At 35.3% G+C, this 21,578-nt stretch overlaps 1 protein-coding gene across 3 annotated transcripts in view; it reads left to right on the top strand.

The window, feature by feature from the left end:
- Window positions 1–13,502: 13,502 nt before the first annotated feature.
- LOC129886866 (uncharacterized) overlaps window positions 13,503–21,578 on the top strand; it is a 36,668-nt gene continuing 28,592 nt past the window's right edge. The window contains exons 1-3 of one of the 3 annotated variants that reach the window (XM_055961748.1): window positions 13,503–13,790; window positions 15,372–15,452; window positions 17,544–17,681. In XM_055961748.1, the coding sequence (XP_055817723.1) occupies window positions 13,626–13,790; window positions 15,372–15,452; window positions 17,544–17,681 (384 nt within the window). In that variant the 5' untranslated portion in view covers window positions 13,503–13,625. The remainder of the gene's footprint in view (window positions 13,791–15,371; window positions 15,453–17,543; window positions 17,682–21,578) is intronic. The other 2 variants (XM_055961747.1, XM_055961749.1) reach the window with 2 other exon arrangements.

Below are 21,578 nucleotides of genomic sequence, written 5' to 3' on the forward strand. Positions count from 1 at the left end.
GACGACTTCATTTCTTTTGGGGGTGGGGTGTATTTGGGGATTATAAATCATATAAATTTGCTAAAATATAATGTCATTAAAAATTTTGAACCTTCTTAATAAAAAATTATTTAGAAAGGAAAATTTATTTAGAAAGGAATGTGAAATTTCGAAAATTTTATTTAAGTATAAAACAAAGGAATGATATTTTGGTGAGACTTTATGAATAGATATGAATTTGTTTGTGTACGTTAAAGTTGTTGAAATCATTTCAAACGGTTGGAGTGCTCTTTAACTTAATTGAAATTTTTTTGAGTTATGCTAAATAATGCACAAATTAGCTTTGTGTATTACTAGTACTTTGGTATATTTTTTCATGTTATGTATAACTATATATGAGGGGTTATTTGGTGGGTTGTATTAGCAAAAATAATGCATGCATTAGTTTTATGTATTAGTAATATTCGGTACACTTTTTTATGCTATGTATTACACTCTATTGTGTATTAAGGAGTGAATTACTAATACCACAAATTTCTAGTATTAGTAATGCAAGAAAATTTAATGCATGCATTAGCATGGTTAAGATCCAATTACCCCTCAAAATATTTTCACATTTTTTCACCATATTTGTGAAGGTTATCTTTGCAAATAATATCTCTATGCAATGTATGCTATTTTTAATAAATCAAATCAAAAAATGGATAAGAAATAATTTATGTATAATTAATGCAAACATACAATACAAGCATTATTAATGCAAACATTACTAATTCACTTTCTTTAGCATTATTTTTATACACTACCTAACGAACCCTCTATATTTTTTTGAGGAGTATATTATCAATACATGGAAATCGATGATATTAGTAATGCAAGGGGATTTAATGCATGTATTAGCATGGTTAAAGATTCAATTGCCTCTTTAAACCTTATTTTTTTTTACATTTTTTAATCATATTTGTGGAGAGTATTTTTGTAAATAAATATTTTTATAAAAAATTGTGCAACGCATGCAATTTTTAATACGTCAAATCAAACAATGCAAAAAAATAATCTCTACATTATTAATGCAAGCATTACTAATACGAGCATTAATAATATACTCTACCAAACGACTTACACGTTTCTTATGTGTTTTCAATCAACTCACGTTTTGACAACAATATTTAAATGTGAGCTCATGCATGTTCGGAAATATTTGCATGATTTACTAGATGATTAAATTATATTTGTTTTAACATTATTATAAAAGGGTGAATTAGTAGGCGTGTGATACTTTCTCATGAATAAAAGAGCGTGATAATAATCTATTACGATCTATACATATTATATACAAACACTTATGACATAATAAGACAATACATACAAGACTCTTGACATAATCTGTGATGTAATACTTGATAATTTTTTACTTAAAAAATATTAAATTTGGTAAAATGGCCATGAATAATATAATGAAATAATAATTATGACATTGTTGAGTGTTACCTATTCGGAAATGTAAAATTAGATATCTTGAATCTTTAATGCATATAAAATAAAAGTTGACAAACGATCATGATTTTTTTTCCAAAATAATGAGAAATGCATTTTGCCTTAATCTTTCTTTTTCGATCGTTCGTACGTATATGCATATAACTTATATTGCTATCTTAATGCAAACGTCTCTAATGTTGTAAAAATCTAAAAGCATGAATATTGAGAGTGCGAATTAAATCAAAAGTTATACTCGCTACACTAAAATAGTTCTATAAATGCCTTGAGACATAACTAGGATTTTATATATTATATTGTCAATCAATATGATTTTATTCACTGTCATGATAATTATAATATTTCTATTAATGCTTTGTTATACTGATATGTCAAGTTGACTTATTTCTTTTATCGATTTTATTATATTTTCTACTTAACTTTGCCATCATGAGCCGTTTGACTATGACATATATTCAAGTATTTCAATACTTGAGCATTATATGTTTAAACAGTGTTAGAGTTCTCGTAACTTCATTCTTTTAGTGAGCCCATTTTTGAATTCGTGGAATCACTACATTTGAGTTGTATATTTTTGTATAGTGCTAGTTAGCCTTGCAATTTTTGAATTTTTATTCGTAATGTCATATAGATTCTATAGTTTACATTATTTCTCTCATAATTAATATTGTTATTAATTAATAAAGTAAATTACGTGAATACAAATGATGTACGTAATATGCTAAATGGTTCGCTCGATGCAAGTTGGTAGACATTGAGTGTCAACCATTTTTGCAATCTATTTTGAAGCGTGATAACATATTTTTTGGTCTGCCTCGTCCGCTTTGGATAACACTCACTTACTGTTACACCCGATAAAATTATCAAAATATCCTTAGACGAAAGAACACTCGCACAATGCATTATCCTTAACTTTTTCGGCCAATTCGAGGCCGGAATATCGATCAGGGGGGGAAATTATGTGGTAAAATGATCTTGATTGAATTTTAGGCCAATCGAATCAAAAGATAATATTTTGGGGCAAAAAATGCAATTCCAGAGAACTGCGCACTTGGTTCAAAAATCACCGTTGAAAATTTTTGGAAAAAAATAAACTATGAGGGAACAAGTCTGCATCGTGCACTTGTTCCCCCACAGACCAATTTTTCCTGCTCGATGTTATTCTTAAGGAGGGGCACTCCGGTCTTTTTCCCACCCCTCCTATACTTAACCCATGACTGATAAAGGTTGTTTTCGAGCTTATAAGGGTTTCTAAATCCATTCCTTAGATTTTTAATGCATTCAAGCAAAAGAAACTAGGGCTAAGGAGAGGAGAAAGGCTAGGGTTCAAGGATTTCAAGCCAAAATCTTGTCAGTTTGATTGTCCAATCTTCATCTCAGGTATGTAAGCCTAAACTAAAGCATGGACATTAATCTTCCATGTGCCCCATGATTGAGATAGATTGATTTGTGAATGAATTGAGTCCCCACGATTGTGAGAGGTTGAATTGTGAATTACGTAATTGATGATTTCTAAGGACTTGTTCTTGAACAAATGATTTTTGACTATTTACCTTATAAACACTCATGATATTTAGACTAATATTTGATGAATATGATTAAGGATTGAGTCTTGAGCATTGAACTTGTGAATGTATGATTGTGATTGGGATGTGAGCATGATGATAGTCTTGATGAAACTTGATAGTTTTTGCATCTTCATTATTGAACTAAATTGAATGGTCTCAACTAAATGTTGTCATAAATAATTGTCCCAACTACTCATAAGTGAATGATTTAGGAATGATTGAAAGATTGTTTGTCTGAAAGGATTGATTGGATAGAACCGATGAACTGATAAAGTTCATATGAGACTTGTTGATTGGTTTGATTGGAAGATTAATTGTCCAAAAGGACTGATTTGATAGAACCGATGAACTGATAAAAGTCCATATGAGGCTTATTCATTGGTTGATTAGAATTGATTGTCTTATGAGCATTGAGTCTTGAAAGGAGTATCGAGCACCAAATTGGGTAAAAGTAAGTAATAACTCGAACCCAATAACTACTAGCCAGCATAGAAGAGGATTGAACCGTTAAAGTCGGATGTTTCTTGATATGCTCAAATTACACCTCTTTAAAGAAGTATAAAGCAGTCGTTAATCAAATATAGAACCTAACGAAGGTTAGGATCGATCCCACGAGGAATATGGCTTAGACTTTAGACCAATCATTTATTATTTGCTTTAGTAATCAATTTATTTCCGTAAAGAGAAATAAAGGGGGGATTTTTATAAAACTAATCAACAAATCAAATAACAAACATCAACGAATGAAAGTATGATTTAATGTGGTTTAAATCAATAAGAAGTGAAACTAGGGTTTTAAGTGTTCCCTATGAATCCTTAACTAAGTAGACCTTTTTTTATTAGTAATCCTTTCCAAGCGTGTTACATGTAGAATCGGCAAGTTAATTTCACCTAAGTCCTTGATCCGGCAAATAAGTGAATTTTACTATGCAACTTGATCCGTCTACGAGTGTATGTTTTACTAACCCTTACCAATGATCCTAAATTTAGTTATCCCTTGATCCGTTCAAGTAAAATTAGATGAGGATGATTAGCCCAAATCTCGTTGTTTAATCTCTTTTCCCATTCGTTACCTCCTTGATCCGACAAGTAAGAATAAGGTGAGTTCTAATGTTGGCCACCATTAAAAAGTAATCAAAACGAAGGAAAAAATAATACATGCATGCACACTATTTAAGAATTACTTTTTATTAAGTTCTACGTCGTTAATTTTTCATGATTCCCACAACCCTAGTTGTGGGATTAGCTACTCATAACTGCGTGTTCACAATCAATAATATTCAGGTTAAAAGAAATCATAACTTACAATGATGATTATGAAAAATCCAAAAAATCTTCAATAAAATCTGAATGTAAAATATCAATAACAAAATCCGAATTCAAGAATAAAATCTCAAAAGTTGTTTAAGCTATATTCTCAAATCCAAAAACGTGCATAAAGTAATCTAAAGCTAAGGAGTGTATTTATTGATAAAAAATCATAAATAAATATGAATTTGGAAAACATAGGAAACCTTAAGTCGGTATGGGTCTATGGCTCATTTCCATAGGATGTAACATCTTAGATGAGTCGTAGACCCAGCTCGTAATCCTTCACGTTGCACTGAAGATTCTTTTCTTCTTTATGACTACTCTCTACGGCTCGTAACTCTGAGAACGACTCATCAAATTATGTCGTAGATATTGTCCTTTCTTCATCACCTGTAACTTTAAGTTACGAGTGAGTTCTACGACTCGTAGGAATTCAAACGAGCCGTCGAACTTACTCGTCTTCTTTATTTTGCCCTCATTCTTGTACGTTTACTTTGACTGCTCCTCTTGATGACTTGTAAGGCTGAAAATGAGTCGTTTACTTCACTCGTGGTCTTCAGTTTACTTATATTTTTCTCTTCTATCTTTTGACGATTAACACCTACGACTCATATAAGTAATGATGAGTCATAGGATGACCCCTAAATACCAAAAATACCTTCCTTTAGTGTTGTGATTCCTCAACCAACTCTCCGACCTAGTTTCTTGCAAAATAAGCACAACCAAAATCAACTATGCCAACAAATGCTTAAAAAACATGCACATTCTTAAGTTTTAAAGCATTAAAAGTACCGTAAATCCATGGTACATCATTTTTCTTTACTTTAATGTCCTAAAAAGATAGGACTTGTTTTTTTTATTAGATTCTTGATTGAATGATTTGTCCTTTACCCTGGAAAAGTACTGGACGGTTGTGGCAACAACAACGGACTTGTTGTATGATCACTGACTCATAAGTGATTATTGTCGGATAAGAGAAACTCTCATATAGTATTGACAATACTATGATTTGATTGGATTGGATTGGATCCGATTTGGATTGGATTGTATATGATTGATCTCTGTCTAAATCTTACTCTTGTTTTAGACTTATAATATCTCAATTAAATTTCTTATCTTTCTGATTACGATATCTGAACTGATATTATTCTACCTTATACATATTTTATTCTGCCATATTACATACTCGTACATTCCATGTACTGATGTCCATTTGGGCCTGCATCTTTTTATGATGCAGAGACAGGTACTAGAGATCATCAATAGTGTGTTGTTAAGGATCTATTCGTACTCAACTGATTGGTGAGTCCTCTCTGCTTTTGAAGGATGCTACTCATTTATCATGTAGCTTTAGAGTTTAGACTTTCACTTTTATTTGATTTGAGGTAGCTATGAATCTGTCATTGGCACCACTTAGACAGTTGATAGAGGCTTCGTAAACTAGATTGTTGACTTGATGATTTGAGATTGTTTTTTTTCTAGTTTCATTCATATTAGTCTTGTTGATTGGATTAGATAGATTGTTGGCCTTTGGCCTTATTCAATAAGTATTTATTTGATTATCTTGATGAGTTAAGTCTTCTACTGATAGAGAGTTGATTGAATGATTGTGTGAAAAGGCCAAGTGGTTTGCTTGTGGACTAGCAATAGTCTCTAAGTGTAGATCACGCATAGGGTACCCTCCCAGAGTGTGACAAACTTGGTATCATAGCACAATATTCAAGAGTCCTAGGGAGTCTATAGAGCCATGTCTAGTAGAGTCTTGCTTATGGGTGTGTTGTGGACCACACTTATAATCACGAGGCTATAAGACATTAGGAATTATTTCACTTCTTTCATATTTTGAGTTCGTACAATAGAGTTTAACTCTATAAAAGTTCCCTTCTAATTCATGCGTTTCTCAAATCTGTCCGACTACCCCTCTTACTCAAGGTGGTTGGAATAGTAAAACTCAGATCTTTATTGATGAGTTACTTTTAGATAAAGTATTCAGAGGTTAAAAACACTGTACCAGGCTTGAGAGGAGTCGATTAGTGTGCACAAGTCTATTGATTTGAAAGAATGCGCCCTCATTCATATGAATCGTGTGTTGAGCCAGAGCAAGATGTATTTCCATAATCTCTTCTCTAAAACCTTTCTTCAAATATTACCCTCAAGAGAAAAGTTATGTCTCTAAATGATTAGTCTCACCATCCGATGGAATGTGATTTGAATATGGTAATCTATGAGATTCATAGAGTAATCCTAGAGATAGAAAGATAGAGTTAGATGAGTAAAAACTAAATATGTGAGAATGGTGGTTGATTGAGGCATGTACCTAGAGTTGGGTATCTATAAGGTACACAATGGGGTTAGAAGTCAAGTCATTTAACTTTGACTAAAGATGTAGTAATGGTGGTTGATTGAGGCATGTACCTAGAGTTGAGTATCTATAAGGTACGCAATGAGGTTAAAAGTCAAGTCCTTGGACTTTGACTAAAGATGTAGTACATATCGTCTAGCTTTCATTACAGGAGATAGAGAAAGATTTTTTAGTTAAGATGAGTTGGAGTACACTCGAACCATGAGAGGATTTTTATATTGAGGTGTATTTGTGTTAGTAAAACACCTAGTATAGGTGTTGAATGGAAGGGAGAAGTAGTCATGAGATGATAGATCTAAGTTAGGCTTATGATTTTGAAGAAAGAGCGCCATGTTATTTAGAGAAATATGAATATAACTAGGCAATGAGGTATAATAAATGGGTAAATAGTACTTAGATCAAGAAAGGAGATGAGGTGATAAATTATAATTAGACAAATAGTGAGACGAGGAGCGATTACTTGTCATGAGGTCTTAGTAGGAGAGTGTTTCTTAATATCACCTAGTAGTTGTAAGTTGGTATAGTATGTAAGCAATGTGTGATGTGCGTGTTCGTACTATACCCTAAGCTTGAATTAAGATGAGTAGTGTGAAGAAAGAGGGGATAGCATTATAAGTGTCATAGTGCTAGTTTTATGATTTGATTTAGTAAGCTAGATATAGCGTATACGAGAGATTAAGATATTAACGTGTAAAGAGTGTGTGTTACGAATAAGGGGTATGAGACCTCAGATGTAAATAGTGAATTGAGGCTAAATCATTTGGTAAGAAGAGGCTTAAGATGTGTATCTAAGATAGTATAGAGTTATATGAAGCTCTAATTTTATGAGTTGCTTTAGGTGACTAGTTAGTATCCTTAGCTGCTAATGTGAAGAAGGTTGGATGTGAGTTTGTCTTTCTATTTAGTATCCATAAGATTTGTATCTAAGGGAGTTGTATCTAGATAATGATGAGTCTCCTATTATAGTTCAAGTTTCCTTTAACTAAGTTAGGAATATATAAACCTAGAAGATGAGTGTTAGCAGGCTAAAGAGAAGAGGTTAGATCATAAGAGTTAGAGAAAGTGAATATGTACACCAATAAGAGCAGCAAGTATATAATGATTCTTAAAAGATAGAAGGAAGTTAAGGGAAGTATCTTAGAATGAGGCCTTAGTAGCAGTTTGGTATCTTCGGGTATAGTATAACCGGAGAGTTTAAGTGTTCTTGTGAATAGTGATACTCTTTCGTATGGAGCAGTGTGCTTATAACTAAGTGTAGAGAATCAGTTCGTAGACTTAAGGAGGTTATCTTTGAGCTAAGGGGAAGATGATAAGGTAATGAACCAAAGTAAGTCTTGAGCTTTCGATAGAGATGAGTTGATCAAGATGAGACATCGATGTTTTTCCATCTTACATATTCCTAAAACTTTAGTCGAGGTGATACTCTATTCCTTCCGTGTGTATGAGCACCATGCCCATGGCCTAGACCCATGCACCCCCATGTTGATGCATATCCATGATGAGTTCGAGGATGAGAATTGATAATTTCATTCAATAATCCTAATTTTGTCTCATTAATTGAGAGTTTCCAGTCTTATGTTACACGAGACATGACTTGAGTTTCACAATATGTACAGTTCCATGAATTCATGATAGGCCCTGAAAGACTAGAGAGATCATATTAGTTATGAATATTCCCAGATCAAACTTTCTTGAATGAATCGTGCTTATGACTTTTTGCTCTAAATTTTTTTAGTGGTTCTTCCTTTCCAGTCCTGATAGCGATGTTAATGATAGTAGACTGAGTTGAGTGAGAGTAGATGGGGGAGAGTGAGTGTTTCCTGATTGTGATAGTTCTGTTGTACTTGTCTAGTTAGTGATAGAGGTGTGGAAGAGGAGAGAGATGAGACCCTATTATGTGCAATAGATAGGTAATAGTATGTTAGTGTGTCTCTGGGTAAGAACTCAAGCAATAATGGAGGTAAAAATGTTAAAGTAGGCTTGCCAATTCTTAGATGTGGTTGACGTGGTTAGAGTGATAGGCTTGAGTGTGTGGTTGTCACCATGAGAGTAATGGTAGTAGGCTATTGATGACTTTTGGGTGATGATTATGAGTATTTGTATGAAGTAGTGAGGAAGAGTAGTATTCTATAAGTAAAAGGTCCCTATGGAGGTATAAAGTATGAATTCGAGGGTTAAATTTGTATAAGTATGATCATCTTAGGACTAGGACCTTGGAACTTAGAGCTAGGCTTGAACATGGTAAGAGAAATGTTGAGGGGAAAATTCAAGGTTGTAGCTTTTTTCTCATCCCTGGTATGATGTCTTCTAGCGAGTAAATTCCCTATCTTTGAGTAGGTTGGACCAGACTTAGTTTACCAAGTTATAGAGGAAGTGAAAACCATTTCAAAGAGCATTAAAATTGAGGTGAAGGGAAAAGACTTGGAGTTTGAGATGAATGATTGGATGTACAAGAAGGGAAAAGACTTGGAGTTTGAGGTGAATGATTGGATGTACGTGAAGGGTGTTATGAGGCTTGAAAAGAAAGGGAAGCTTCTGACTTAGCAGCCATTCGTCCTGCGCTTCATGTCTCGATGATCGAAGGAGTGCTCGAGAAATTCTTTGTTGGTAGTTCCCATTGATAGTGTTGAAATAAAGGATAGTCTGTCCTATGAGGATGATATGAAGACCAAATATCCACTTCTATTCGTTCCATCAACGATGATGTTGAAAGTAATATCCTATTCTTAATTTGAGTTGAGGTCTTCTTTCTTGAGTTCGACGGTTGATGATCTAGATGTTTGAATGATTCAATTGATAGTGTTTCGATGTTCTATTCGTACCTAATGATGAAAATGTTGAAGGTAATATCCTTATTCTTAACTTGAACTGATTTGTCTATTCTTGAGTCTGAATAGTTGATTGTCTAGATTGTTTGATTTGGTTGATTAGTCGATTTGATTGACTCTTGATTGTTATTCATGCCTTGAGTCCAGCTTTAGTTGCTCTTTATTCGAGGACGAATGATTTCAAGGGGGAGAAAATGTTATACTTAGTAAAATTACCAAAATACCCCTAGACAAAAGAACACTCGCACAATGCATCATCCTTAATTTTTTTGACTAATTCGAGATTGGAATATCGATCAAGGGGAAATATTATATGGAAAAATGGTCTCGGTTGAATTTTAGGCCAATTGGATCAAAAGATAATTTTTTGGGGCAAAAAATACAATTCTAGAGAAGTGCGCGCCAAGTCCGCATCTTGGTTCAAAAATCACCATTGAAAATTTTTGAAAAAAAATGAACTATGAGGAAATAAGTCCGCGACAGGCTAATTTTTCCTGTTCGATGTTATTCTTAAGAAAGGGCATCCGGTCTTTTCCCCACCCCTCCTATACTTAACACATGGCTGATATAGGCCATTTTTGACCTTATAAGGGTTTCTAAACCCATTCCTTGGAATTTTAACACATTCAAGAAAAAGAAACTAGGGCTAAGAAGAGGAGAAAGGGCTAGGTTTAAGGATTTCAAGCTAGAATTTTATCAGTTTGATTGTCCAATCTTAATCCCAAGTATGTAAGGCTAAACTAAAGCATAAACCTTGTTCTTTCATGTGCACCATGATTGTGATAGGTTGATTTGTCAATGAATTGGGTCCCCACGATTATGAGAGGTTGAATTGAGTCCATATGATTGTATTTCTTTAGAATTTTCTTTAAACTTAACATATTTTTACATAATATTGCGTAATTGACGATTTCTATGAACTTTTTCTTGAACAAATGATTTTTGACTATTTATTTCATAAATCCTCATGATATTTTGATTAATATTAGATGAATATGATTAAGGATTGAGTGTAGAGCCTTGAACTTGTGAAGGTATGATTGTAATTGAAATGTGAGCATGATGATAGTCTTGATGAAACTTGATAGTCTTTGCATCTTCATTATTGAAATAAATTGAATGGTCCCACTAAATGTTGTCATAAATAATTATCCCAACTACTTATAAATGAATGGTTTGGAAATGATTGGAAGATTGATTGTCCAAAAGGATTGATTGGATAAAACTGATCAATTGATAAAGTCCATATGAGACTTGTTGATTAATTTGATTGGAAGATTGATTGTCCGAAAGGACTAATTTGATAAAACCGATGAAATGATAAAAGTCCATATGAAGCTTATTCATTGGTTGATTGGTATTGATTGTCTTATGAGCATTGAGTCTTGGGAGGTGTATCGAGCACCGAATTGAGTAATAGTAAGTAATAACTTGAACCCAATAACTACATAGCCAGTGTATGAGAGAATTGGACCGTTTAAGTTGGATGTTTCCTTTTACGTTAATGTTCTGAAAAGATAGGACTTGATTGTCTGATTGAATTCTTGATTGGATGATTTGTCCTTTACCCTGACAAAGTACTGGACAGTTGTGGTAACTGCAACGGACTTGTTGTATGATCACTGACTCATAAGTGATTGTTGTCGGATAAGAAAAACTCTCATATAGGTGTTGACAATACTTTGATTTGATTGGATTGGATCAGATCGGATTGGATTCCATTTGGATTGGATTGGATTGTATATGATTGGTCTCTGTCTAAACCTTACTCTTGTTTTAGACTTATAACATCCCAATTGAATTTCTTATCTTTCTGATTGCGATATCTGAACTAGTATTATTCTACCTTATGCATGTTTCATTCTGCCATAATACATACTCGTACATTCCACGTACTGACGTCCATTTGGGCCTGCATCTTTTTATGATGCAAATACAGGTACTAGAAATCATCAACAGGCGCAACTGATTGGTGAGTCCTCCCTGCTTTCGGAGGATGCTACTCATTTGTCATCTAGCTTTGGAGTTTATAAGTCAACATAAGACATGACCAAATAATTTGAAGCAACCTTCTTTTAATTTATCCTCAATGATTGTTACTGACATTTTTTGACAATGTTTTTATGCCATTTGTTATTATACAATTTTTTGGTATATCAAAAAGGATTAAAAAAACTACTTTACTTTTTTAATATGCTACGAGATTTGAATTTATCTGGAAAAACAGTCTATCTTTTTAACCCAACTTCTCAAAAAAAATAATCAATTGTATGTTTGTGATTTTGATCTGCAGAAAGTCCTTCCTCCAAATATATTATCATGTCATTATTAGTTTTTAATAAATAATTATAATTTTTGATATTATCCATACAAAAATGATGATGTATGTCCTCATTTTTAAAAAGCAAGTAAATAATTATATGTTTCCATTTCTTGACTTCTTTAGTTTACTTATTTTGTAAACTCTAAATGATTGTATGGGTGGAAACAAGGATATTTTGATTTATTATCTCATATTGATCTAAATAAGAAAATAATATTTCATCTATTTTAATTTATGTGTATTAGTTTAATAAAATTTAAAATTTAAGCAAGCAATAAAGATGTGAATTTTGTGATCTTAAATTAAAAATATGTGCATTTTTAAAATTTGGTAAACTTAAATATATCTTTTAAAACGGAAAAAGGTCAAAATTACCCTCGAACTATTCAAAATAGCTCACATTTACCTTTCATTTATTTTTGGGATCAAACTATCCTTGCCGTCTATGATTTGGACCACAAATTCCCTTTAAATGTTATCCTTGCCACTAGACCTGACATAGTAGGCCACCTAAGCAGTCCAACATGGAAAAATCCCTTCCTTCAATAATGTTGTTCCTCCTTATTGAGCCCTATCACCAAAAAAAATAAAAAAATAGTGCTTTCATTGTTCTTATTTGAGTTGTTATCTGGACTTTGAAATTCCAATTTTAGAGTGTGCTGAAGTTTGTTTGAGGTTGTAGCTGTGTGTTGAAGGATCGAGTTTATTGTTTGGGTTTTGGGGTTATTGAATTTGAGGATGAAAATTCTATTCCAAGATTGAATGACGTTGAAAAACTCTTGATGCCATTATTTGTGTGTTGAAACTTGGAAATAGCTACTCATTTGAGAGCTTGTTGGTGATAAAAAAAATGTCTTGAGTTCTTGAAGTGCAAAAATTTGAAGGGATTTAATTGAATGTTACTAAAATTGCTTGAATATTGTGATTAAAGCAGAAAATTGACCTTTAACAATTGATTTTTAATTTGATTATCTTTATTTGAAAATTTGAGTTAAAATCTAATAAAAATAAAAATAAAATATGGAAGAGTTCTTAAAAGCTTGAAAATCTAAAAATGATTTTGAGAATTTATGACCCCCAAACCCAAATAATGAACTCTATTCTTCAACACACATTTACAATCTCAAACAAACTTCAACATACTTCGAAATTGGAGTTTTAAAGTCCGAACAACAACTCAAACAAGAACAATGGAGGAACTATTTTTGATATTTTCTATTTTTTTTGCCATGTTAGACTGTCTAAGTGGATTACCACGTCAGGTCTAGTGACAAGGATAACGATTAAAGGACATTTGTGGTCCAAAACATATAAACGACAAGGATAGTTTTGATTCCAAAAATAAATAAATGATAAATATGAGCTATTTCAAATAGTTCGAAAGTAATTTTAATCCATTTCCGCTTTTAAAATGTCCAAAAAAAAGTTGAGCAATTTTAATTAATACCAAACACGCTAAATGTAACCAAACCCTTAACATTACAATGAGATTTTGTATCATCATTGTTAATCCATATATTGTCAATTATACTATTTTAAGTAAAAACGTAAAACCAAAGACCCAATTAGCCAATCGGGGCCCCGTTTGTTCATCCGGATTAGTGAAGAACCTATGAAAAGTCCTATCAGTGTCCGAACAGGGGATTTACTCAACTGAGAGCTTTTCAGTGTAAAGATTCTGATACTTTGCAAGTCCATTCAGTCTCCGTTCGTCTGTATCTAAGTATTGAACAGTCGAGTTCCGGCGGAGAAAAAAAATGGAGGTGGAGTTAGAGCCGAGGGTAAAGCCTTTACCCTTTAAAGTAAAGGCTATGTCTCGAGAATCACCTTTACAGAAGGCTTCTCATGTACTTGACTCCGACCTCAGAAATCACTGGTCCACCGGTACCAATACAAAAGAATGGATTTTACTCGAACTCGATGTATGTATTATTTGCAATTCCCCTTTCATCCAATTTCTTGTATTTTTCACTGTTCAGTTAGAACTTTAGGTTCTAATGGGTTAAGTTGAATTTGGGGTTGTGTCATTTGCTTTCCATGTGATGAATTATGGGTTAAAAATGTAATCTTTTATTTGATGGATTTTGAGTTCAATTGCAAATTTGGCTAATATTAACTAATGTTCAATTGGTTTGCTTCATTTACTTGGCATAAAGTGAATTTTGGGTTCAAGTGAGAGTTGGCTTCCTGTAGCTTAACTTGAATTGGGTATGTTTCATTTGCTTGTCATGTGGTGAATTTGGGATTCAAGTGAAAATTTAGCCTTCTGATTGCATAAGTTGAATTTTGGGTTCCATTAGAATTTGACTCCTAATAGCCTATGTTGAAATGGATTTACTTCATTTTCTTTTCATGTGGTGGATTTTGGGTTTAAGTGAAAAAAATGGCTTCTAATAGCTTAAGATGAATTGAGTTTGCTTCATTTGCTTGTCATGTGGTGAATTTGGGTTCAACTGAGAATTTTGCCTTCTAATGGCTATAGTAGACTTTAGGTTTGCTTCGCTGGCTTGTCTTGAGGTGGATTTTGGTTTCAAGTAAAATATTTGGCTTCTAATGGCTTAAGTTGAATTGAGCTCGTTTCATCTTTTTTCATGTGGTGGTTTTGGGTTCGAGTCAAAAATTTGTCTCCTAATGGCTTAAGTGGAAGTTGGGGTTTGCTCCATTTACTCGCCATGAGATGCATTTTGTCGTAGTAGTTTTTCACGGATATATTCATGATCCGTGTTAAAGGTGATGGGTTCGGTTGAACTCATAGCTAATAGGTTACCTTGGCCACTGCTGCTAGGTGACTTGCATTGCAGCTTGCTGGTGTCTTATATTTCTTCAAATGTTTCTTTCGGACAAATCCCTGATCTACAAAGACCTTATTTTGTCTTGGGGATTTGGTTGTGAAGAGAAGAAGCGGTGGAACCACACCTCTTTAGTTTATTTGATGTCTTTTGCTGGAACAGACAAGTAGATTGATTTACAAGGACCTCATTTTGCCTTGGGAATTTGGTTGTAAAGAGAAGAAGCGTTGGAACCACACCTCTTTAGTTTATTTGCTGTCTTTGGATGGAACAGACAAGTAGATTTAGAAGTGTTGGAACCACACCTCTTTAGTTATTTGCTGTCTTTGGCTGGAGGATAAGTGGACTTATTGAAGTCCTTTCATTGGGGAAACTAGTTTTCGTGATCATCCTTGTAATGCTTGATCAGTAGAAGCTTAAATCTCAAAATAATTCTTCTTATACTGAGAAAATGCACCAATTAATAATGAATATTTCTCTGATAATGATCAGCGTTGCTGGTTAATTGTTTGGTTTTAGATAATTTCGTCTTTACCTGCTACAGATGATTAAACCACTGGCTTCAGAAGTTTGCTTTCCTAAGCATTATTTATCTAGGATGGACCTTCAGACTGCTGGCGTCATTATATATTCCTACGCCTTATTTCCTTTACCTATTGATAACTAATTTTTGGAGTTAAATGATGGTTGGTGTGCTTTTGTTCGTCAATACAGGAACCTTGCCTGCTTTCACATATTAGGATATACAACAAGTCTGTGCTGGAATGGGAAATTTCAGCTGGCTTGCGTTACAAGGTTTGGCATAAAGATATTTTTGCATCAATGGTTGTATTGATTGAAGTTTTTGTTTCTTGTTTCACATTTATGTGCAATAGGAAGCGTTTGAAGTTTGGAATCCCGATGATTGACATTATATTACTCCCATTAAATTCTTGTACATGTCTAATGTAAAAGGGCTTCAATCACTATCTATTTACAACTTTTTAATCACCAACCTCCCGTTGAGTTCAAAAAATTAAGCTTATTGATCACAAACCTTCTATAGTTGGTTGCTACGATGGATGGATTTACAATAAAGGAGTTCAATTTCTGGTCTAAATGATATCCTTAATATCAGGTTACTGTTGCTGAGTCTGCATGTTTCCAAAGAAGACGACTTATATTTTCTTTAAATCGCAGTGGTTACTGATCTTTTTGGCATCCTTACCTTGATGTGCCATGCCTCATTCCACATAGAGGCAAATTTGTAACACTGTTAGTTTGCGTTGTGTTTATTTTTGTTTATCGGCCAGGATGGGATTGAGGAGGGTGGAAGGTGGTTTCCAGAATCACTTATTATAGTCATCGTCCTCTCTGAAGGAAGCATCTCCCAGAAGATCTATCGGAAGGTTCTTTGGTTTTATCAGAAAAAAGATCTAGTTATGTAAGCAGTGTTTATGATTAAAAAGGAAAGGGTTAAAAAAGGAAGATTTTTCCAACAAGTGGTTGCTTCCAGAAGCCTCCTACCAAAATTGTCTGACAAGTATTGTGATGAGGCCCAAAAGTACCTTGCCTTGTTTCAGTAAACTAAGAAAGATTCCCTTTTTACTAACTGAAGTTACTTTAGTACCCTGTATTGATGGAAGACTATAGTGTCCTCCTTTTGTTGGTGCACAAGGGAATTAGACTAAAAGGATTGAGTACTGATAAGGTTTCGCCCTGGGGGAGAGAGTGGTTCTTGTGGAGGTGGGTGGTTGATGGTTTTTGCTGAAGGATGATTATGGTCCAATATAACCCAGGAGAAATAATAACTCTTTATTTTAAAAAATCTCCTGCGGCTACCTTGAGGTTGCTCCTTTGGGCAGAATGTGATATTTTTTTTTATTATTGTTTTAAATTTTGAGATGTACCAAAATGTTTGACATCTTCATTAAATATAATACATACTCCCAAGGTTTAGGTCTGGTAATAAGAGTACAACAAATAATGCATGGGCCAGGCACTTGTCATGGGTTCGAATCCTGCTGCAGACAGAAGCGTGTTATTTAAGCGGGAAGGGTAGAGCAGCGGACCCATTATCCACCGAGTTTTGAACCGTGTGCCACTAATCGTCATGGATTTCTTGGTTGAAATAAGAAGCATTTAATAATGCTCTGTGTAGCTTCTAGAAGTATCCAGAGTCCCAATACATTTAAATTTCCTTTACATTATGGTCTGGTGTTGCCCCTATTACCCCAAACTTATTAAGACTATTATAATATGTCCTTAAGCTTTTAATAATGTATTATTAACCAATTTATTTTCTATCCTTGATGATGTATCAAGTTGTCACGTAAATAAGTATCAAGGTGCAATCCCGGGGCTTTGGTTTGGTGGTAAGAGCGCATTGTGTGATGTGTTGGTTAGACACGTCACAGATTTGAACCCTACCACAAAATAAGCAGAGAAGGGTGGAGAGACAAGATCATTATCTACCTAGTTTCCAATCGTGTGCCACTGGCACTCAGGGACTTCTCAATTATCATGGAGGTTCATCCCTTGATTGTAAGTTGGAGCCTAGTGCATGAAGAACATTCGGAAATTACTTGACCTCTAGTAAGATAATGCTTAGCTTGCTTTTTCCTCTAATTAAGATTTGTGGACTGGAGAATGCAGCAATAATGTCCTCCACTTGTTATTTTATATTTTATAATGCAACCTTTTCTACTCTTTGTTGGATCTTTTTGTCAAGTTTTCTCATAAATATTATTATCCTTTTCTTCTTTTGTTGATTATTAACAGCCTATTTGTTTTCTTATTTTCTAGCAGCGTTTTACTTCAATGGCTGTAAAACTTTCAGATTTTCTTCATGAGAACTTGATTAACTGTGCCTGTTTTCTTGATTATCTGTTTGTGCGTTCTTCATAGCCAGAGACATTTCCAAAAGTTCGCCCACGTTGTGAAGCCCCTCGACGGGACATGATGTACCCTATGAACTATACTCCATGCCGTTATGTTCGGATATCTTGCTTGCGAGGGAGCCCTATAGCAATTTTCTTTGTACAGGTGAATTACTTTTGGAGCTTGTCTTGAGTTTAATAATGCTTTTGCTGTGTTGGGTTCCTCCCATTCCCTTTTTGTTCTTCAGTGACAGTTTATATAAATGTTACCATCCATATTCTTAGTCATGCTCCAAAAGTTTAAGAACTTAGGGGTCGTTTGGTGTGAGGGATTAAAAAAAAGTCCCGGGATAAAAAAATTAGTCCAGGGATAAAATTTTGGTGTCTTGTTTAGTTGTCAAGTTTGGGACAACTTATCCCACCATATATACCATAGTGATGGAATAAGTTATCCCATATACATGGAGGGATAACGTATCCCAGGATAATTAATCCTGGGATAACTTGTTCCCAACCAAATGACCCCTTAAAGTCACCTAATTATTTATTACTCACTAATATATGAAAGATATTCCGTGTTCATTTTATTAAGACTCGTCTTATTGGATTTATGTTCTACATTAATTTGATTGTAATTTAAAGATTTTTCTATGTTCCGTGTTCATTATGACAACAAATATTCATATTTGTAGTAGTAGAACATCTTTCTGGTGAATTCTTGGACTTTGTAAAATTTCCCGTTTTCCAATTTTAATGTCATAAGTAGCAGACAGTAGGTGTTTTGCTGCTTCCTCCTCTCAGTCATCGAAATTCTGGCTGAAGATTAAATCCCAGCTTAAATTGCTTCCTGTCCGCTGGTCACGTTTGCAACCAATGCTTCCTATGACAGTACTATGGGAAGTTTGGCCCACAAGGCTTGGTTCAAGTGGAAAAGGTGGTGGGACTTGTGACTTAGGTCACAGGTTCGTGCCCTACACTATGCAAACTAAGCCTGGTATTAAGCAAAGAAGGGTTGAGCATCAGTTGGTGTTAAGAGTTTGCCACATGGCCGCAAACAGAATTATCAGTCATAAGAAATAGAAAGCTAGCGAGCTTAACTTTCAAAACACTCTTTTCACACCTCTAGTGATCCCAAAAAGGAGTCCCAGTTGTTCACGTTACAACAACAACAACAACAACAACAAGCCCAGTATAATCCCACCATGTGGGGTTTGGGGAGGGTAGAGTGTACGCAGACCTAACCCCCACCTTGAAAGGTAGGGCGGCTGTTTTCGAAAGACCCTTGGCTTAAGAGAGAAGAACAAGAGAGGAGAAACAAGAAAAACAAGACATAAGTCAGTAGAGCCAAGCATATCGAAAATAATATAAAAATATGAATAATGAGAGCGAGAAAGTCAGGGTAGGAAAGACCAAAAAGAAAGGAGCATTAACTACTATAGATAAATAGGATACCCAAAGTAAACCGGACCAACAAATATAAGCAGTAATGAAATGCAGAAATCAAATGTTAATAAACAAATGAGCAAAACTATGACTACTATGGAGAAAAGATAAGCCACCTAACCCACTATCTTAGTCTGAGTCCTCTACAGCCTCCTATCTAAGGTCATGTCCTCGGTAAGCTACAACTATGCCATATCATGTCTAATCACCTCTTCCCAATACTTCTTCGGCCTCCCTTTGCCCCTTCTGAAAACGTCCATAGCCAACCTCTCGCACCTCCGCACTGGAGCATCTGTGTCTCTCCTCTTCACATGCCCAAACCATCTCAGTCTCGCTTCTCGCATCTTGTCCTCTACCGATGCCACTCCCACCTTGTTCGGATATCTTCATTCCTAATTCTATCCATCCTAGTGTGCCCACATATCCAACGCAACATTCACATTTCCGTGACTTTCATCTTCTGAACATGAAGTTTCTTGATTGGCCAACACTCCGTCCCGTACAATATAGTCGGTCTAACCACCACTTTGTAGAACTTGCGTTTGAGTTTTGGTCGCACTTTCTTGTCACACAGCACTCCGGAGGCGAGCCTCCATTTCATCCACCCTGCACCAATACGGTGTGAAACATCGTCGTCGGTATCCCCATCTTCCTGTATAATAGACCCAAGATACTTGAAGCTTCTTTTCTTTTGAATGGCCTGGGTACCAAGCCTCACTTTCCCGTCAGCCTCACGCGGCAGACCACTGAACCTGCACTCCAAGTATTCTGTCTTGGTCCTACTCAGTTTAATTTCTTTAGACTCCAACATCTGTCTCCATCCCTCCAGCTTGTCGTTAACTCCGTTGCGAGTCTCGTCAATCAGGACTATGTCATCCGCGAACAACATACACCAAGGCACCTCACCTTGTATTTTTCTTGTCAATTGATCCATCACCAGGGCGAATAGAAACGGGCTAAGAGCCGATCCCTGGTGCAACCCCATCGTAACAGGAAAGTGCTCCGAGTCCCCTCCGACCGTCCTTACCCTGGTCTTAGCTCCATCATACATGTCTTTAATTGCTCTAATGTATGCCACAAGTATACATTTCGCCTCTAAGCATCTCCATAGGACCTCTCTTGGCACTTTGTCATAGGCTTTTTCTAGGTCAATGAATATCATGTGTAAGTCCCTCTTTCGCTCCCTATACTGCTCCACCAATCTTCTTACAATATGAATGGCTTCTGTAGTTGAGCGCCCCGGCATGAATCCAAACTGATTCTCTGAAATAGACACACTTCTCCTCACCCTCATTTCCATCACCCTTTCCCACGCTTTCATAGTGTGACTTAGCAGCTTGATACCTTTATAGTTGTTGCAGCTTTGAATGTCTCCCTTGTTCTTGTACACGGGAATGATTGTACTCCACCTCCATTCTTCCAGCATCTTCGATGTCTTGAAAATAACATTAAACAACGCAGTCAGCCACTCCAATCCTACCCTACTTGCATTCTTCCAAAATTCCCCAGGGATCTCGTCAGGTCCGGTCGCTTTTCCCCTGCACATCCTACGAACAACTCCCTTAACCTCCTCAATCTTTATTCTCCTACAATACCCAATGTCGCGACGCCTATCCAAGTGCTCCAAGTCTCCCAACACAAAGTCTCTGTCCCCTCCTTCATTCAAGAGTTCGTGAAAGTATGACTGCCATCTCTGTCTAACCCAGGAACTTCATAATATCCCTCCATAAATTGGTTCTGTAGAATCTAATCATAGTCACCCATTTTATTGAATCAAAATTTGTCACATATTAGGGTTTCCATTATGCCCTCCTAAACTCCATCTCTCAATGACCACTTCCAGAATGGGCAATAAAGTGATTGGAAGTTGAGAAAGCCTTTGACCAGTTAGACTGGTCATATCTTTTAGCAATGCTCAGAAGACTGAGGTTTGGGGAAGTCTGGATATGGTGGATCAAGTTATGTATCACCACTGTTAAGTACTCAATTTTGATTAATGGAGGACTTCCCCAGAAAGGTCTCAGGCAGGGAATTCCCCCATTCCTTTTTATTTTAGCTATGGAAGGTCTCAACAAAATTCTTCATCAAGCTACTCAATTACACTGACGGGAGGGTTTTAAGGTGGGAAATGTAAGTGGGAACTCTATAACTGTATCTCATTAGCTGTATACAGATGACAAACTAATTTTCTATGGAGCTGAAAGATCCCAAGTAGCGCACCTGAACCCCACTGTAACGATCTTTCAAGCTATATCAGGATTGCACATTAACATGCTGAAAAACACTTTTTTCCCCTGTAAATGCAGTCCCTAAATTTGAGTTTGCTGGGTTGATGTGCTGTAATGTGGTATCCTTCCTCGCTTCATATCTTGGCCTACCTTGTGGTGCAAAATAAAAGTCTCATGTAATTTGGAATGGATTAATTGAGGAGTTTGAAAAAAAAGATTATCTTCCTGGCAGATACAATACTTTTCTTTTGGGGGGCAGGTTAATGTTGATAAATAGTGTGTTGGACGGTATTCCAACATATTTCATGTCCCATTTTTCACTCGCCAAAGAAACAAGAACATGCTAATGAAATGACACTGGTGATAGCTGTGGAAAGATGTGGTAACTGCAA

This window comes from Solanum dulcamara, chromosome 4 (genome assembly GCF_947179165.1).
Source record: "Solanum dulcamara chromosome 4, daSolDulc1.2, whole genome shotgun sequence".
NCBI classification, from domain to species: Eukaryota; Viridiplantae; Streptophyta; class Magnoliopsida; order Solanales; family Solanaceae; genus Solanum; species Solanum dulcamara.